The 20846-nt window shown below is 39.6% G+C and overlaps 1 protein-coding gene across 1 annotated transcript; it reads right to left on the reverse strand.

The window, feature by feature from the left end:
* Positions 1 to 460: 460 nt before the first annotated feature.
* LOC129771758 (helicase POLQ-like) lies at positions 461 to 15807 on the reverse strand. Its single transcript, XM_055775768.1, has 8 exons — positions 15350 to 15807; positions 14338 to 15285; positions 13431 to 14275; positions 1517 to 2476; positions 1360 to 1455; positions 1005 to 1292; positions 811 to 945; positions 461 to 748 (listed from the first exon to the last, which is right to left on the reverse strand). The coding sequence occupies exons 1-8, from the start codon at positions 15687 to 15689 to the stop codon at positions 671 to 673; spliced, it is 3690 nt and encodes a 1229-aa protein (XP_055631743.1). The 5' UTR covers positions 15690 to 15807; the 3' UTR covers positions 461 to 670.
* Positions 15808 to 20846: the final 5039 nt, after the last annotated feature.

Consider the following 20846-nt stretch of genomic DNA (forward strand, 5'->3'; position numbering starts at 1 on the left):
AGTTCATTCGCCTCTAATCTCGTTACGTTGCGTTCAACATTTTTATAAATCAAGGTATCTATGTATGCACTCGAAATTGAATTTAAAAAAAAATCTGTAAATTCTGTATTTTTGTTGAAAATCTGTAATTCTGTATCTGAAATTTACTGTAAAATACAGAATATTCTGTGATGGTGATTGCTACGAAGACCCCCCCATGACGAGATGGGTCACAACAGATGTCAGGCACTTGCTGAGCTTTGTTTTAGCTTATACAAAGATGTGAGAAAAATTACTCGATGGATGGTACGCATCAAAGGAAGATTTCTCCTTGGGCGGATTTCCACATATTGCACAAAAATGGCTGATGTGTGATCAGCAGAGATAATCGTAATAAATCGGTACATTTTTGTAACAAAGTTTAACAAATTTCGGTTTCTTTTCTCTCGAAAAATAAATTATCATTTTTTTAACATGTTCATATAATCACTGATCGTGCCTTAGCAAAGTTTGTCAATTTTAAATTATTTTCCAAACTTCAGATGTAAATCTAAAGCCATTATTATTATAATAAATTAGAGTAAAGAGTATACAATTAATTGACAAAATAATAATCTATCCGGAGATGTGTTCATTTATGGGAACCGGGCGATGCGTATGTTGGCAAAGCGCTTCACGCTAGTTTCTGTCGTCAGTTTTGTGTACTAAGAAGAAACATATATTCTGCAGCTTGATCTTTCAGTGCTTCGACCTCTTCCATTAGCTTTGCCTGTTGAAATGTCAGAAAGAACAAATAAAGAAAGTAGTTTTATGAATATGTTCTCCCTTCACCTTAGCGCTCAAAATCAACTGATTTGCCGTCCGGTAGCTTATGTTCTCGAGTGATTCCACTATATCTCTGGACTTCGCCTTGGCAATCGAAGTCAGTGAAGTGAAACCGGCGCGATAAAGCTGTCGTGCTCGAGCCTACAAGAATCACAAAGATTACGAAAAAATAATGCTCTATGAAGTGCTATCAGATTTACTATTTTAACCGCTGGCAATTCCATCAGCGGGATCAGCTCTGCTGTGCAGCAATGGGACAAGCGTTGAACCATGGTGGCCAGTAGCTTGTGGAAGGCCCACAGCTCCTGGATTTCCTCACAAAATCGATGCAAGCTGGATGCGGTGGAGGCGGCATTAGTCATCAGAGTCTGGATGGAACCGGCGTCCACTTTAAACTTGAGTGCTACCTCCTGGGGAGGTTTCAGATTCCACAAGTCGTACACGATCAGCATTCGGTAGAACCGTCGCACCGTTTGGAGCATGTCTGACTGGAATAAAATCAAGCATAGATGTATGAATTGTGCGTGAACTGCAACTGACATTGCACAACCGTACAGGTACTGTTCGGTTGCTTAGAATTTTCGAGATTGTATACTCTCCAATGTTGAACCTTTTCGCTGTTCTATAATCTTCTTTCGACAGCTTATTAAACTGAAAGAAGCAATAAGAAATAAAATATAGAACATGTCGAATCCACCAATTAGATACGCACAAAGGAGATGTAATCATTAACGGTCGGTCTTAACTCCCCGCCATCGTCCAACACAATTACGTACAGCAAATGCAGTTCGTCGAGCACGTTTAACCTTTCGCCGATTCGTTTCATCTCATCGTAAAATCTAATCGCCTTCGCCATATGGAACCCGGCCCGAATTGCAGCTTTCCCGAGACGATTCACCTCCAGCCGGGAACTTTTACTGAACGTCTTGACTAATTTTCCCGCCTGGGAGGATCCATCTGTCATACGCATCACAACCAAATCTTTCACTCCGTTTTTGCTTCCTGTCAATTCAATTTCCGCCTGAGTTACCTCCGCTTCGTTGATCTGAATAGTCATGTTCGCTGGATTGCGCAGGCAAGCATCAGTTTTCGTTTTGATAGCGTTCTCCTTGTACAAGGACATCAGCGCTTGATCGGTTGCCTTCCGCAGATTCACCCCAAGTCGATCGGCCTGTATTGCCAGCAGTGTCTTCGTAACGAATCGCTGCACATCGTTCCGACTGGTGCATATGCCCAGCCCAATAGTACTGAGTACCAGGTTTTTCAAAAACACAAATTCCTCCGTATGGAGCGAGGAATTTGCCTCGTCCATTGGCGAGCAGAGCAGACCACACACCGCTTGGATATCCTTTTGCGAGCAAATCAAAATACTGTCACCGTGTTCGCCGAAACCGGCCCTGCCAGCTCGACCCACCATCTGCTTGTAGCGACTCAGCGTGAGGAAATTCGTTGCGATGAAAGGCGACCGGATGATGACTCGTTTGGCCGGCAGATTCACCCCGGCCGCCAGGGTGGACGTGCTGATGATAAGCGAGATGATTCCCATCCGGTACGCATCCTCGATGAGTTTCCTCTCGTCGAAAGTTAACCCCGCATGATGGTAGGCGATGCCAACACGGAATGCCTGCGGCAGAGAGTCGGACGTGGAACCCCCGCTTCGGAGTTGGTTTATCTGAGATGAAAAAGAGATAGGATGGTCGATGTCAGGAACGTTCGATGATTGATTGATGCTCTTGTTTTACTATCATTACCTATATTGGCAGGGATCATAAATATGTTATATATATACTAATCGCTAATGCATTTATTTGAAGAAGAAAGTACAATACACTTCTCATGATTTTGGAATATTTTCAGTGCAGTGTGTTTATTTTAGAGTCATATAACTTCAAACTGAAATAAAACACAGATAAATGGTGTTAAATGTTATATTGTTTTATTCGAAATGATTTGATGATTTCCAGCATATGGATACCTCGGCTGGCTCGGAGGAAGACCAATCAGGAAGTTGATTTTGCAATCACCTTTTGCAACAATGAAGACCGTACAGTGATAGGCAAAAAAACCCACCTTGGATGTTTAGAAACTTTTCTCGATTTCTGGGCTATTTTTCAAAAACAACTACCGTAATTTTATAGAATTGTTTGTTGACATTTACTCTTTCAAGTAATTAACAAGTTTGCCATTTTTGTTAGATTTTGTTTACTCTCTTACATGACTGGAATGGCCTACAGGTTCTCAATAGGATCGAGATAAGGACTTTGTGGTGGCCATTCATAGGATTTAATTTTGGGTGAACGGAAATAGACTTTGGTCTTTTCAGCAGTATGCTTCGGATCGTTGTCCTGTTGGAAAACGAAGCTGTTTCGTGGGCCAGTTTTTCGAAGCGATTCCTTTAGGTTGTCCTTAAAGATGGCAATGTAGACATATGCTTTCATGATTCCGTGTATTCACATCAGATTTCCAACACCAGCCCAGAAAAAGCATCCCCACACCTATACTTTCCGAGATCTCGCAAAGCACGCAAAAGAGACATTGTGCTTTGCGTTATCCAGTCTCGCATATCGCAAAGTCATTGGGAGCTGTCTGCAACTAATGAGCGAGTTGAAAGGCAGCCGAGCGAGCAGACTTCCTGTGCGCACTGAAATTCCGAGAGACGAGTATCGATTTTCTCTTCCTCACAGCCCTTCCATGTGCAAGCGATGAGACCAGGCTTTAGCACGCAAGCTTGGGATTGACTCTTTCTCTTCTCTTACGTTAAATTTTGTGATGTGTTCAGGAAATGCCTCGTCGCGTTTCGATGCGAACGATGCACCTGTGTTGTGTATACGAAGAGATGCTCGTGCATTAGTGCTCGCGAGACTTTCGCGTGTACCTGCCTCAAAGTGACATTTGGTTAGGCCTTCTGGGATCTCGCACAGCACGTAGAAGAGACAATGTGCTTTGCCCTATTCAGCCTCATATCTCACACAATCATTACGAGCTGTGTGCAACAAATGAATGAATTGATTGGATGACTTTAGCAGCGATATTTATGTGAAACAGTTCTTCATCACTAATTGTTCTACATGCCATATTACGAAGATTAAAATTTTAACACCAGAAGCACAACTTCCCCCGACAGCACCAAATTTCACTTTGAGGCAGGCACACGAGAAAGTCTCGCGAGCACTAACACATGTGTATCACTCATGTTGACGTGCAACGGAGTATTCTTGAGCACATCTCAATATTTTACGAAAGAGAAGAGAAGGAGCCGATCCCAGGCTCGTGTGCTAAAGCCCGGTCTCATCGCTTGCACATGAAGGGGTTGTGAGGAGGAGAAAATCAATACTCGTCTCTCGAAATTTAGCTAAAGGGGAGCTCAGAGCAGATAATCATTTCGACAGTACGTTCAAAGATGCAATTGATGTATCTGGCGAAACCATGAACGGCAGTAACGTTATCAATTGTCGTCCCGATTATTGATAAAATTATTGACGAAATGATGAAACGGTTTGAAGAACGTTAAAACGTGTGTAAAGAATAGAGAGTAAAGAGTAGCAAATATAAAGTAGAAAGAAGAGAATAGAGTGTAGAGAGTAGAGAATAGAGAGTAGATAGTAAAGAGTAGAGAGTAGAGTAGATAGTAAAGAGTAGAGAGTCGAGAGTTTAGAGTAGAGAGTAGAGAGTAGAGTAGAAAGTAGAAAATAGAAAGTAGAAAGTAGAAGGTAGAGAGTATAGAGTAGAAAGTAGAGAGTAGAGAATAGAGAGGGGAGAGCAGAGAGTAGAAAGTAGAGATTAAATAGTAGAAAGCCGAGAGTAGAGAGTAAAGGGTAGAGAATGGAGAGTGAAGAGTAGAGCAGTGATTTTCAACCGGTGGGGAATTCCACCCTAGTGAGGAATTTGGTCATTAAAAGAAGGGAATATTGCACATTAGTTCGTTTTGAAGATGACAATGATTAGCAAAAATTGCCACAAAAAAATTATTGGATACACTTAAATTTGCGATCCTCGGCAAACATTTCCGAACCTGAAATGTAATGTTCAACTGAATAACTTCGCAATGTTTGAAAGACTTTCGTCGGCGAATGATGATGTATCAGACGACGAAACAATACAGAAGACCATATAAAAGGAAATTGTACAGCATTTGTCAAGAAGTTAAGTTCAAGTTTAAGTTAAACTTGAAACATATTTTCCTTATATCAAAGAACAAATTTAAACATGGTTTGAAATGCCTTCCGACTGGCAGTGACGAAAGTTTCGGATCAATTTCAGAATAAACTCATCGATCTACAAATTATCGATTCTTATCCTGATATGCGGAATAAGCGTTACGAGTGTCCGCGAAATAGGCTGGCTTTTTGTCTTTTGAGCCTTTTGCGTAGTATTTATGTGAATCTGGATTTCCTACAATGCTGCTGATGAGAATAAAACACCATAGCAGAGTGGATTTAGAAGACATGAGGAGCGCTTTTGTCGGAAATCGTTCAGGCGCAGGTGCCATACTGACTTGTCAAACTTTATATAACTACAATCAGATACAAGTATAAAACCAAATTTGTTGCGAAAATATCTTGAAAACCGTTTGTATTCTTACATTACTTTACTGATATTCTACAGAGTTTCTTACAAAATAAAGGGTGTGTCACATCAAATTGCATCACGGAAAAAACGCTGTAGAAATTTAATTTTTAGGAATTATATCTTCAGCTTTCGCTTATAATCAGATAAGAGTGTATAGATCACGTTGGCCATGCTTCACTGTCAATTTTTCGTAAATTTGGAAAAATGTCGTCGAACGAAAACGAGCGTCGTGAATTAATCCTGTGCACTCATTTCGAGAATCCGGAATTGTCACATCGGGACATCGGTAAGATGCTGGGAATCGTCCAATCCACGGTCAGCAGAGTACTAAAACGATACTTCGAGAACCTAACCATCGACCGGAAGGTGAAGAACGGCAAAAATGGATGCTCCGTCAGTGAAAAAGATCACTAGCGCGTAGTTAAGCAGTTTAGACGTGATCCGAGAAGTTCGGTCCGGGATGTCGCCAATAAGCTGAATTTGTCAAGTTCATTCGTCCAGCGGACCAAGCAGCGGGAGGGCCTGCGTACATACAAGGTTCAGAAGGCTCCTAACCGCGACGAAAGGCAAAACATGGTGGGGAAGACGTGAGCCCGGAGGCTGTACACCGAAATGCTGACGAAGCCGCATTGCCTGGTAATGGACGACGAAACCTACGTCAAAGCGGACTTTCGTCAGCTGCCGGGCCTGTTGTTCTTCTTCTTCAGAGGACAAATTCAGCGTTCCGGAGGAGATTCGCAAGCAGAAACTATCCAAGTTTGCCAAAAAGTACATGGTGTGGCAAGCGATCTGCTCTTGCGGAAAGCGGAGCGCCCCCTTCGTGATGACCGGCACGGTAAACGGGCAGTTTTACCTTAAGGAGTGCCTACAGAAGCGCTTACTACCACTATTGAAGCAGCACGAGGGCCCGACCATCTTCTGGCCGGATCTCGCTTCGTGCCACTATTCAAAAGACGTGTTGGAGTGGTACGAAGCCAACGGGGTCACCTTCGTGCCAAAGGAAATGAACCCGCCCAACGCGCCGGAGCTTCGCCCAATAGAGAAATATTGGGCGATTATGAAGCAGTCCCTCCGGAAGAACGCAAAAGTTGTCAAATCGGAGGCGGACTTCAAGAGAAAATGGATTTCTGTTCAAAAAAACTACAACCTGACGTTGTACAGAACCTTATGGACGGGGTAAAGAGGAAGGTGCGAGCATACGGGCTTGGGCTCGAAGTATGAATAAAAAGAAAATGCCAAAAGTTGTTTAATAGTTTTTATTTTACTGTCTAAAATTTTCAAAAGGATCGGTCTACTGGGCGAATTTCTACAGCGTTTTTTCCGTGATGCAATTTGATGTGACACACCCTTTACTGATAGGGGTGAAGCACTGGGATTATTTTTCGCCAAGGGGGGAATTGAGTAAAAAAGGTTGAAAACCACTGTAGTAGAGAGTAAAGATAAGGAAGAAGCGAATAGAGAGTAGAGAGTAGAGAATAGAAAATGAAGAGAGTAGTGCGCAGAAAGTAGAGGGTAGCGAGTTTAAAATGAATAGCAGAGAGTAGAGAGTAGAGAGAAGAAAGAATAAAGTATAGAGTATAGAGTAGGAAATAAAGAGAAGAGACTTAAAAGTTAAACTTAAAGTTGAAAGAGCAACAATTGATCGCAAAAGAGTAGAACAAATGAGACCGAGACATTTGGACGAAAAAACAGGAAGGGGGTTATATCTGTGGTATAACCGCAAGGGTGACATAGGACTATCGTTGATTTAGTGATCATTTGTTTTTAGTTGCATCTGAATCAATTCTGAAAGAATGAATAAATGAATATGTTGGGGACTTCGAAAACGAGAGCGTTACGTTGAAGGCACAATATTCAGCAAAAGAAGTAATCACACGAAAGTTGTATAATACATAATACATTGCTTGTATTGTGATATGATTTGTATTCCATTTCCAATAGATAAAATATCTGTTGCATCAAATCAGTCTACATATTTTTTGCGTTCGCTCATCCTTTCTCACAACACCTATTTCTCGTTTGAGAAATCGTTGAGTAAACATCGTTTGTCAGTGCGCGTAAAGCGGGAATTCCTTCTTAAGATTCATTGCACCTCTAATAAATTACCGAAAAACGTGGTCTTACGTTGATCGCACTTGATTGAAAAATCACAAAACCAAATGTATTTGATCGCAGTATTATATGGATAGAAAACATAATAAACTCTTTCGCTTGAATGTAGTTTTCAATTCCCAGGGGAACTGGCAGATTATTTTCGAGCAACGATAACATCTTTCCAGGTTCTCCTCGATACTCGAAGCCCACCAGAGGTTAATGCTAACTCGATAACCACCAGTTCATTGCACTTGATTGACAAATCACAAAACCAAATGTATTTGATCGCAGTGTTATATGGTTAGAAAACATTAAAATAAACTCTTTCGCTTGAATGTTTGTTTCAATTCCCAGGGGAACTGGCAGATTATTTTTCAGCAACGATAGCATCTTTCCGGAATCTTCTCGATGCTGGATGGCAACCGCGCGTGTATGTGTGTTTGTGTGGTGGCTGCTCCGATGTCTCAAACGGAACCGTTTGTGGCATCACCCTCCTTCTGATGGATTCCCTTCTGGTCTAAGGTGCACAAACAGGCTCTTGGTGATACCGTTCATCAGCGCTTTCATGACAAACGAAGTTAGCTTCACCACAACAGCGACAACATGCTCCAATCGCTGTTCAATTATAACTGAGCGGATTTCCGAGCGGCGCTCGCTTATATACCGATTGGTGATTTCAATAGCCTGTTTTGAAAGCAATTTTAAGGCTATTGAAACAAGTTTTTGGATGAAAAAGTAACAAGCGTAGACATTTTATCTTTCGAATGAAGTGTTTATCATACCATTTCGTTCGGTAGTTTATGAGCTATTAACGCTCAAAATCTCGGTCTCCGGCGTAACGCTTTCGTTTTCGAAACTTTGATTTTACATCCCGGTAAAGAAATGAAAGACGTAGTCGTATGTCAAAAGAAACATTGAAGAAAAGACAAGAAAAAAAGTTGCGAGAGCCCGTTGCTGGTGCAACAGCAAAGCTATTCCAATGACATTGCGGGAAACTTATTCAAACATGGTACAGGGCCACTAGAGTTAAGGAATAAAATTGTTCGAATCTGTCATCACAATACAGTAGAACCCGACTATCCGCGAAATAGTCTGGCTAGCTCACCGCGAATAACGAAAATCGCGGATAACGCAATAAATAACTAAAAATAAGTTCCAAACACCAAAAAAGATATTTTAGCATGAAAACTATGTTTTATCAATACAGAAATCATTAAAATGTCCATCTACAAGTTCGTGTACACCAGTGGTAGGACAATGTGAATGTCATGACCAAGACAAAAATGCATGAGCCTATCACTCATTAACAAATTTTGGGAAGGCCTAAGGGTTTATTATGGAACTCGCTATCGCGCATAATCCACACCACGGATCATCCGCACGTGGATAATCGGGGTTCCACCGTACTTTTGTTTCAATCTTGCAAATGTTGATTGAACAGTTAGCTCACTTGGCCTTGCGTTGCCTCTGCCAATTGCTTCTCTACCAATCAAAAAATACGCAATAGTCTTCTTAAAAATATCTGTTCTTGAACATGTTATGAGATTACATTTGGTTCTTATACATAACTATCAAAACTATGTAAAAAAATATCTTCCTTTCTTCTTTGAAATTGGTTTTTCTTGTAAAATCGCCCGAACTATATGCAAGAACTATATTAAAGAATCTGCTATACAAAATCTATGGCATCCTATTTCATAACAACAGAAATAAACCAGATCCCCGTATCATCTTTGTTCATGTTTACGCTTCGTTTTTCGATTCTGTTTCTTTCCAACCAGCAATGAAATACAGTGCATTCGTCTTCTGCTGCTTCTATACTTAAAATCAGCTGTTAACATGACATTAAAGCGCATTCACTCGGTGAATTTGGCTAATCCCGACTGAAACGTTTAATTGTTGGCCAAGGTTTTCATTGGCCCATCCCCTACTATTCTACCCAGAAACTGAAGTTTTTGCAATTAAAACCTCACGGAGTGTTTTTTCCTCGTCTCGACCAAAATATCAATTGTGGGCGCTACGAAGTTCGCCAGATCAGCTAGACGTAAATAAACATTAAGGGAAGCGTCTGCTTTGGGAGGTCCAAAAAGGCGTGTCTGCTCAATTTGATGGGGAAAAATAATTGAACTCTCAAAATCTATAAAAAAAGAAACATATCTATATAAATAAAAATGTAAGGCAAAATCTGTTGGTAAGCGGAAACCCCGAAGAAGGAATGGTCCGATATCAGCCTCCTGTATTTTGTTGTACTCGTCTCTTCCCGTAGATCAATATAGTGGAATGAAAAATCGGAAAATTTTCGGAAAATCCTGAATGAAAGTCGGAAAATTAGGAAATTTGAATTCCTAAATGTTTTCCAACTATTTTCCATGTTTTCCATGCAACGGAGAAACATGTTATTTCCAAATGCTTGAAGAATGTTGAACGAGAATTGTGTCTGAAAATAATTTGATATTATAAGGCCGAATTTTTGTAGAAGTACTAGACAATTTATAGTAAAAGGAAATTGTAAAGGGTCAAAGAGTAATCAATCAATGAAGAATTCAGTGATTGGACTCACTAACGTTCACTTAGTTCAAAGACAAAGTTCGTCGGGTCAGCTAGTATAGAATAAATCAAACACACACACACACACATATATATATATATATATATATATATATATATATATATATATATATATATATATATATATATATATATATATATATATATATATGTATATATATATATGTATATATATATATATATATATATATATATATATATATATATATATATATATATATATATATATATATATATATATATATATATATATATATATATATATATATATATATATAGAATAAAATGACTGTTAAAATGTTTAAAACATTTGGTTAGCATAAAAAAAATGAGTGGGTTATATCTATGATATAACCGCAAGGTTCACGTGGAACTACCTTAGCTTAGCAATCATTCGTTTGTATTGATTAAATTCTTGATTGAATGAAACAGTTTCCAAATTCAATTGAGTTCAATATATTTGCTCTGTGACTGAAAAAAATGAACAAATGCCGTGTAAAGTCAATTCATTTATTGTGATTGATTGTTCTTCGTTACAAGTAAATTTAATGACGGACCTTTTACGTTTGGTATGATGACTAGAACAAAATATATGTACGGAAGAATTATCAAACGTTTGATGAACCAGCCTAAGGCTGAAAATCTTTCCAATAAAGACAAAAAAAAATTATCAAACGATTATTTTATTTTACATTTCCTTCTGAAGTTTACATCCCAAAAGTGTACATACTTCTCGAATTTGCTTGAAACTGGGAAGTTCATTCGCTTCTAGTGGCTGCACGATTTTCCCAGGTTCCTAAGTTTAGAAGATCATGTTAGGACAGACATATTCCACTCTGCACAAAGGCAAGCGAGGACAAAAGTACTCGCAGTTTGCATTTATTTGCAGAGCAGATTTCCCCAGAAACCTCGGTTTTGAAGTCTGTGTTAGGGAAACACATTTCAATCGGAACAAAAATACCCCCGATTTGTATGAATTCGCAATGCCGATTTCCCCACGCTTCATGGATTTGAAGTCTGTGTTAGGGAAACACATTCCAGTCGGAACAAAAATACCCCCGACTTGCATGAATTTGAAATACCGATTTCTCCAGGCACCTTGGTTTAGAAATCTCTATTAGGGAACACATTTCGGTGGGAACAAAAGCTCCCCCTACTTTCGTGTGTTCTTTTTCTTCTTTTTGGCTTTAAGAGGGTTTAAACTTTTCAGTTCACTCGCCTCTAGGCTCTTTCGTGTGTTTGCAATGCCGATTTCGCTGCTTGGTTTTAAAGTCTGTGTTAGGGAACATTTTTCGATGAGAACAAAAGTCCCCCTACTTTCATGTATTTGCAATGCCAATTTCCCCAAGGCTGCTTGGTTTTGATGGCTGTGTTAGGGAAACCGTAAATCGGGCCAATCAAAACGATGCAGTTAGGGCGTTTAGATAACGCCTAATATTTTACAGTTATTCAATTGTTTATCTAATGAAAAACAACATTTTGTTAGTTGCGATAGATGCGTAGAAATATTCCCTATCAAGTGATGCAAACATATCTTCTATCCAGTACGAAATGTTCGAGCTATAAGCATTCGAAATCTTTCATTTTTTCCTGCATGTTCTGTGTTTAGGTTTTCATTTTACCCTCCATATATTCCGGTTAGACGTAGTCCCACGTCAAAAATTATAAAGTTTTGAGTTTTTCAATGAGGCAAAATATTATATAGCTCACAATTTTTGTCTGGAATAAAGAAAATCAAACAGGCAGTGTTTGCATTTCGATCAAAATCGAATGATACACAACGTGTCATGCAAGTAACCTCTCACGAACATATAACCAAATATGAAAGGATCATTCAGATACTTGTATGAATGACAGTAATCACTTGTGTTACACTAAATTATTAAACCAAGAGAGGAACGAAGACTGTTGTTTGCATATTCGAGCTGTATCAAACATCGCAAACCATTTTCAAAGCCTGCATACAAGTTTGAACCGCATATATCGTCCCGCTCTACTATAGCGAAACACACTGCACAGACAAGTGGAAAGCAATAAATGATACAAGAAAAATTACGTCATCATTCAGACTGTTTACGGTAAAACTATGCGGTCTATATGAATATACATATTTCAAGGGATAGCGGGGTTAAAAATGGAAAATATGATCTGTCTACCCTTCCGTTAGCCTCTATCGAGCTAAATAATCGTATAGTTTGCACTCTCTGAGACCTAAAAATCAGGATCTGTTACGTTAGCTGAATATGAATCATTCGCTTTGCGTAGTCCGTACGATCCTGCTGTTTCATGATGCATGGAGAGGTTCGATATGCATATGTTAAAGGGAAAGAAGAAAATAAACTTTCTGCACCGAAAGCGTGTATGATGGTTCTGCTTGCGTGTAGAAGTATCATGAAGTGCGAACCGATGCAGAGTTGTCTCGTTCTCTTTTGTGTCGTGATTTGCAGCACGTAACAACAAAAGAATGCCTCTGGGGGAAATGATTTGTGTATGATCATATTTGAACGAACGAAAGCGATTTATTCAGTGAATGGATATTTGGCAAACACTGAACAGGGGTTTCCTTATTATAATTTTTTCTTCTAAAGAACTAGAACAAGAAATAAAATGGAACATTTTAGGGGTTGGAGAACAAAAATGTACCTTTTCAGAAAAACAATGTAAATTTAGACACCAATTCAGAGAAATCACAAAAATCTTATTTCCAGTGCTACATGTTTTGTGTAGGCGAGCTTTCTTTGCTTTTTGTATTGAAAAAGCTTTAAACTTTGCAATTCATTCGACTCTAGCACAGGAGCTGACAGACGAGGAATTTAGGCGAGACTCTCAGGAAATAGTAAAATATGGAAGAATTCTCGGGCAATGTTAGTGGAAAAATCAAAGAATAGAAAAAAAACGTTTTCTGGTGGGGGCAACTTGCTTCCATTTTTTCACAAAAGATTGACTACATTGATCAATTATTGCTATCATGCTTTTTCTGTCCACGTGGTGTGGACAGGTCCTTAAACCTCAGCTTTATGGCTGTCATGAAATATTCTTCTCAATACAGACATGGTTGTATTTTCAGCAGTGCAATTATTTGCTACAAATCAATCCTTTTGTAAAACATAATTATACTCCATATTTTCACTCCAGTTGACAGTCGGGGAAGAATTTGTCGATTTGTGTTTCTGGAGAGGTCTAGTTTATGAATTAAATATCTTTTTGATCTACATTTTCGTTATCAGTTCGTTTGGCTTGCCTGACCTGACTATTCCTAAAAATGTTCCCCTTGCTTGCTTCGTTATTTTTATTGCTTTGTTATTTTGTGTAAACCAACGATGAATTGATTGAGCTTTTCAAATGACCGAATTGGCGAAAACATATAAAATCTAAACGTGGAGCAACGCACTTACCAGTTCCTCCTTCTCATCGACTCGATAATCCAGCAGCTCTCTTGGCAAATACTCGGTTAACAGCGCACACAGCTGTTCGCATTGCCTTTTGGTTGGACAGAAGACAAGGCACGAAGCGTTCGGTATAACTTCCACCACCAGTCCTATCATATGATCCGGATCGATTCGCCGCTGCTCTTCCGTGTAGCCAAAATCCACCGCTCGCTTATTACTGAAAGCATCCTCCAATTTGTCGGCTTTGCTGTTGATCTCCAACATTTCATCTCCACACTTCACGTATTCCTTCAACTCCACTGGTCGAAAGTCGCGGCAGTAAATATCCGCCAACAGGAACTTAGCAATCTCGTTGAGATTTCCTATTGTTGCACTCATCCCCACAATCTGTATGCCCGCTTCGATCGCCTGAATCTTAGTAATCATTATCTCCAAATTGACTCCTCTCGGCGCGTCACCGATCATATGCAACTCGTCGATCACCACCAGCCCGATTTCATTCGCCCGTTCCGCTTCAATCAAACTGTCCAGCAGTACCAGTGCCTTTTCGATAGTGCAAACGAAGATCGAACGTTTGTTTCTGCGCTTCCGTGGAGGAATCATTCCCTTGCCACCGCTGTATTCTTCCACTAGGAATCCCAGTTCCACCGCGAATGGTGACAGCGCTTCTAGCTTTTCCTGCGCCAGTGAGACATACGGAACGATAAACATGGCGTTTCGCTGGCGGAGGAGAATCTCGCGGAACATGATTATCTCTGCCACCAGTGTTTTCCCACCGCTGGTGGGCAGAGCATAGATGAGATTATTTCGCTCACCGATAGCTGGTAAACTGAGGCATTCCTTCTGCCAATCTGAAAAGTTAAAAACGGAAATTAATCTCTCGTGCGCTGTGTTCAGGTTATATTCCACATACCATACATATCCTCGATTCTGCGGTAATTTTTCAAAAGAAGTTTCACCTTCGAAGGCAGACCAAAAAACGGCCCTCTGTCCTGAAAATATGACGTTATTGTTCGCTTTTTACTAGAATCCGTTGGAAGTGAAGATCGTTTATTGAAAATAGTATTCAGTATGCTTCTATTGTCCGGTTCTTTTTGGCCACCGCCACCTCCAGCAATCGTCACGTCCGTTTCCCAGTTAATGTCGTCAATATTTGGGACCGCTTCATCAATTGGCTGCAGTTCTATATTACTAACATCAATTAGCGTCCGCTCGCATTCTGCAAACACCCGCTCTACTTCCCGTTGCTGCTGACTTGAATCGTAATTTCTCGCGAGCTGAGTATCGACCTGATCGTCCAGAATGTTCGCGTGGTTCTCCTCCACCATCGTCCGCGCCATTCTGATGTATTGCGAGCAGAGACTGCTGTTCTTCACAATCGAATAGGTGTCGTTCGAATTCAGCGGCGTTCCAACCCGGGTGAGACTCTTTTGGCCCATCCGATTGGCCTCCTCCATGAACATTTGGCTTGCACAGATGCCTTCGTTTGATTGTTGATAGCATGGAAGCGGGTCGTCTTCCTCTTCGGAGAGCATGTCTCCGTTTTCTCGGTTCAAGGTGAACGTTTTTGAAACAAGCGCCGTACTTTGTTCCAAACTTTTTAATGCCTCTTCCAACGATTTTTCGTCCAAAGCCTGGCGAGATTTGTCTTCCGCATCAACGGGTGGAGTTGGAGTGGCAACATTTGATTTTGGTTTCTCGGAACGCGCGTAACTAGGAAGTTTCCTGACAGGAGTTTTTTGTCGATTCAACTCGGGTGAATCAGATGAAGCTGAAACGGTCATATCTAATATAATGAAACCATTCGATGTTTTTGTTTTCTTTGGTATTGGAGATGATGCCGGTGACTGGAAGCGAGACTCTGAAAAACCGAAAAAAACAAACCGTTTGTATCATGGCCTATTTTTAAACATGTGATATACCACCTCTCAGAATTGTTTTACTTCCCGGAGGTGTCGTCACCTTGGAACAGTGTGGAACAGCCAACTGCTCGATGTTTGCCAAATCTACCGCATTCAGCAACGTATCGTCCATATCCATTAAACTCTTGGCAACATCATCGGTACCTCTCTTCCCGACGGCTTTCGTTGGCTTCCTGCAAAACGGATTTTTGGGTGGGGAATTGCTGGAACATTTTTTCCCGACTGCAAAATCGATCGGACCGATACCGGGCCTCGGCCGGACATCAGGCATTTTGAACAACCAAGTCTTTTGAGTTGGTTGCATTTTGTCACCTGTGGATCGATTGGTACGATTTGGCGACATCAATGCGACTTTTTACATCGCGAAAACTATTGCAACGGCACTAAATAAATATTGCACAAATGAAAATAACGGTACCTCTCCTGTTTTGTTTTGATCTGATGCGCGCGAGCCAACCAGAACCCCTGTGGCTGGAATTTCTTTACATTGTCTGTTCTGTTATATTTTGATACGTGAAAAGTTTCTGTGACATAATTGCTTTGAAATATTTCCAAAGACACATACGATAAATTAAAAAGGTTCGGTGGAATTTTGAATGAAAAAATATTTATTGAAGATCAATTTGAATAAAATTGTATGACCATGGATGCTAATAATGATTATTATTATCTTCTTCTGTGGCTAATTGGCGTACAACTTTTGACGTAGGATTACGTCTTTCGGGAACATATTTGGGTACAAATTGAAAATCGAAAATCGAGCACATCGTGAAAGTTTTCCAATTTCAAACGCTTATTGCTCAGTTATTTCATGGTGGATTGATGAAATTTTTGCGTCAATCGATTAAATCGGCATTGCAAATATATGCAAGTCGGATGCATTTTGATATTGCAAGTAAGGTGAGTGATACGATTAATTCTAGCAAATAAAATTTAAATTTAGAGCTTTAATGTTGGTTGCTTCGTGAAATTTCATATCAATGACCGATCGTGTATTGTGAAAAATAGCGCCAAGTGTAAGTGTAAAATTGTATATGGTAGTAGTTGTGTTAAAATGACTTGAAATATGAAACGATTTATTTCAATTTTCATTTTAAACATGTTTTCTCTATATTAAAGTAACATGTTTTTGCTGATGAGAAAAATTTATTGGTATTGGTAATTATTTTATATTACATTGGTGATTTTTTTTTATTTCATCCATACATAACACAGGAGGCATCACGTCTAGGATCACAGAGGGCGGCTTTCATCATATCTCGTTCCACTTCGGTATCTTTTATCTGATACGCACCATCCAACGACTGTTTACCATACTTCTATCATCATCAACACTGGTGGAGTGAACAAACAATACCCAACAAATAAACAAAACGGCCCTTTTCAGAGACACCAAATCATTATCAAAGAGTTTAACGATGTAATTCTTCAAATATCCAAAATAAACAGATAGCCTAACGGAATCCTACGTCAACTATGCGGTCGTGTCTCGGACACAACCCTCCTGTGACTTTTTTCAATTTAATCTTGACAGCTCTTATGTTAGTCAATATTTTTCCAAACAATGAGCTCTGCTGAGATAGGAACAATTGGTAGTCAAATACTAACCTACCTAACCAAGTTCCCTCAATTTTTGGCACGTGATTACCCATCTAACAATTCTTCATAACAATGTGTCGTTTTCACATTCTAACAATTATATACCAGGAATTTGTGTTTTTAATGAAAATGCTTTATTTATTATCTAAACTTATTTAAGCGCCTTCAAAATAGACCCCTTCTGAAGGAATACACTTTTTCCAACAAACAATACAGTCAACGAGATACTTTTTATTGACTTGAATTGACTTCCACACGCAGCAAATTCGCTTTTATGTCGGTACTTGTTCAATTACAATTGTGCTATTTCTGGTCAAAAATTTGTTCACAATGATCGTTCTCTTCCACAAATCTGGCCGTTTCCGATGTATTTCCTCTCTCGAATGTCTCATAATGCCAAGGTAATACCCAGCAACCATTAATTCGTGTAGCTAACGTATATACACCATCATATATCCCATACTTTGGGTGGTATATGATGCGCCTAACTGACATATACATGCAAAATTGGAGGCGATATACATACATGACAATTACTTGCGAATTAGTTTGGATGAATATATGACTTACACATGCATTTGGTACGACTAAAAAAAAAAACGAATGGCGGAAAATATTCGTGAGGTTATAATTATAATGTAATTATAATTTTGTTTAGGAACAGGAATCATATAATGTGTGATTTACATAGAACGTTACGGAATAGTTTTCACATTGCGATTGAACTGCGCAACCAACTCGCACCTGACTTTCTTCTTACCACACTGAGAGAAATAATTAGTAAATATAACGAATTTTTTGGTAAATACTACCAATCTATAGTCATTTTCGACCGTACTAATAAACACATATGTCAAGCAGAACCATGATTCGGAAGCCCCATATCGGCTACATTTTCTCGCCGAAAATGCACGTATCAGAATTATATCCTTATTATACCTCCGTATTGCCTTATGGGAACAATAAAAATGGTTAATACGCGCTTTTCTCACCAATTTTCAGATATGACAATATCCAAGCTTACTAATGTTATCGAGTAAAATATACTAAACTCTGGTAGGGATGCGGGTTTGTTGACAATATGTACAAAAAATTTGTACATTCTACTAATTTTGCATTACCAAATGTATTTAGTAGTTTTCGACCGAGGATTTTTCTAAGGGCACTCATATATTGACCACAAACTATGTATGAACACTTTTGCTCCTATATTCCGCTTAAAGTGGAAACGAACCCCATCACATGCCTCGGTAAGTTTTTCCTACTGGAATTTGGAAGCATACTTCCATGAAAGGTACGTTTTATTTAAGGTGAAGGTGGAAGCTAGCCATTGTAGTAGTATAGGTAAACCCACGAGTAAAAATGGGGTAATAGTGTTTGTAAGAGAGAGCGTAAATAGATCAATTCACATATCAGACTGTGTGGCGCTTCATTGACACAAGTCTTCGAATACATTTGAAAAAAATTACAATTCAATACTGTAGTAAAATGTATGAATGATATGTTCCAATGAACAATTGCAAATATAAATATATATAGAAGGTGCATTTGCATATGAAGTAAAATTCTGATTATACGCGAGCGTAACATGAGCAAATTTATAACACATGCGAATTGGGGCTCTTTTGGTATTAACATGTTCTTCCGCATAGAGTTTTCCGACGTTTTTTACTATACAGTGCGACAGCAGATGAAAATTTAATACTGTTGGTATCGCTACATCGACAGACAGGCATTACGCCCTTTATACAACCAGCCTGCGCTGACCACACCCGATGATCTGACAGGGGATTGTTGATTATTCAACAAAGCCAGGAAAAAACAAAAGAAGTTGAACAATTCACAAAGGTCCGTTTTGTTAAAAGAAAACCACCAGCAGAGTGATCATTACAATTTATTGAATTATATACTAATTTGTGCTTAAATATAATAATATAACTTAAATTAATCATAATAAGCTATAGGTATAGAATGTAGTTAAAATATTAAATGAAAAATCCTAATAGTAATTATGTTTCAGCTGAATCCTAAATTTTGTTAGATAAAACACAGGAAAACACTATTTCTAGGGAACATTCGCGATAAAGTAACAAAAATATTATGATACTAAATATTAAAACTATTTACACTTTCTGTCACTATTGAAGGATCTACAAAAAAAACTAAGTTGTACTAAATTTCGTTGTACGATAGCTAGAAGAGCCATTAACAGCAAGGCGCGTAGAAGTATATCCTAAGGTGGGCCAACTTGCTAAAACCACTTTTCAGCCATATTGGAAGTCTACTGTGTTTTGTTTGTAAACAAAACCCAATACGCTAGTGCCGAAGCTCGCTCCTGATCAGTCTGTCTCTTTCACGCTTCAAGGAAATAATTCCCCTTCTGCTTTCTTCCGTACTGTTTTCATATACCGCTCCCCTAACCAACTTAGTGACGAAACGGCCTCACCTAGTACCATAGACCCGTCTTGATTAACAGTATGTACTGCTGAAATTAATCTATGTTTAAGACTAAATTTGTTTCCTTGTAGGAATTTTGTAATCTCTTCTAAATAAAGCGATTTACGGAATCTTCGCGTTACTACTATCGAACAACAATTTACAAAATTCTGTTATCGAGTCTACCGAGGTTGAACGATGTCCAACAGCCGTCGCAACTGTAGCGGGAAACAACCAGTCCGCGCCGTTACTTATGAGGATGGTGAACATGAAGAAGTTGTCGATGGTATTGAAACTCGAGCAGATAACACCCCCAATTCTGATCAACAGATGGGAAGACAGATGGTAGGTTCCCGTACTGGAACGATTCCCAAGAATTATGTGGATAACAATAGAGGTGATCGGCACCCTATTGTCAATATCGGAAATGAACCTGTAGTTAGGAGGAATCCACCAAGACGTGCATGCCCTGATTACGTCAGTTCTTGCAGTTTATGTCAACACCCGGATAACAGTAGAATGGTACAATGCGATAACTGTGATCGTTGGTACCATTTCAAATGCGTCAATGTATCCGAAAGCATAGTTGAAGTGAATTGGCAGTGTCCGATCTGTGTATCGAAAGAGCGCGAGCACACTGATCAATACAGAAGGCAAAATAACGCCGCGAAATCAACAGGAACTAGAAGCACACGCAGTGAAGCCAAACGCAGAGTGGAGTTATTGTTGCAGAAACTCGAAGAGAAGAAGCTTTTCGTGCAGCAATACCTGGACGAAAAGTACTCATTGCTTGAATCGCTGAATGACGTTAGCGGTTCAAACTCAGGTTCTGAAAAGGAATTCTTATCAGTAACCGGTAATATATCGGAAATTGAGCAGTGGCTAGCAGACACTAACCGCTGCGGAGTAGAAAACACTGGTCTCGAAGTGGAAGAGATAAGTAACGAACCTTCCACTGATGAATCAATCCGGATCCGTGACGTCCAACAAGCTGCAACACCCTCACTTTTTCCACGAGTAAGACAGCTGCCTCGTGATGCAGCAAATTTGATTCAGCAGAGGCCTCAACATCGTTCGGCAAGGACAAGACCCTCAGGGCACCATGGACCAGGTTCTATGTCTCGTTCGTCGGTGAACCATTGTACTGACGCACTTGGGCGACAGTCGATCGCGTTACGAGAGGGCTCAGCGCGAGGTGGTTATAGACCAATAGTAAATGACCCTTTCGTTCCTGGTGAACGATCCACACCAGCGCGACAGCGTTTCCATCAACCACAACGTCAAGAAAATCGAAGTGATGAAGCAATACATATGCTAAATCAGAGTCAGATAGCAGCACGCCAGGCTGTTTCAAAAGAGCTGCCAGAATTCTACGGTGATCCGGAAGATTGGCCGCTCTTTTTTTCGTTGTTCAATTCATCGACTTCTATGTGTGGATTTTCCAACGAGGAAAACATGTTGAGAT

Source organism: Toxorhynchites rutilus, chromosome 2 (assembly GCF_029784135.1).
Source record: "Toxorhynchites rutilus septentrionalis strain SRP chromosome 2, ASM2978413v1, whole genome shotgun sequence".
Lineage (NCBI taxonomy): Eukaryota > Metazoa > Arthropoda > Insecta > Diptera > Culicidae > Toxorhynchites > Toxorhynchites rutilus.

Coding starts and splice junctions, on each gene's coding strand:
- LOC129771758 (XM_055775768.1), bottom strand. CDS start 15,689: ATGTCGCCAAATCGTACCAATCGATCCACAGGTGACAAAATGCAACCA. Junction 1,456..1,516: donor TTAATGATTACATCTCCTTT/GTGCGTATCTAA, acceptor TGCTTCTTTCAG/TTTAATAAGCTGTCGAAAGA. Junction 946..1,004: donor AATTGCCAGCGGTTAAAATA/GTAAATCTGATA, acceptor TGATTCTTGTAG/GCTCGAGCACGACAGCTTTA.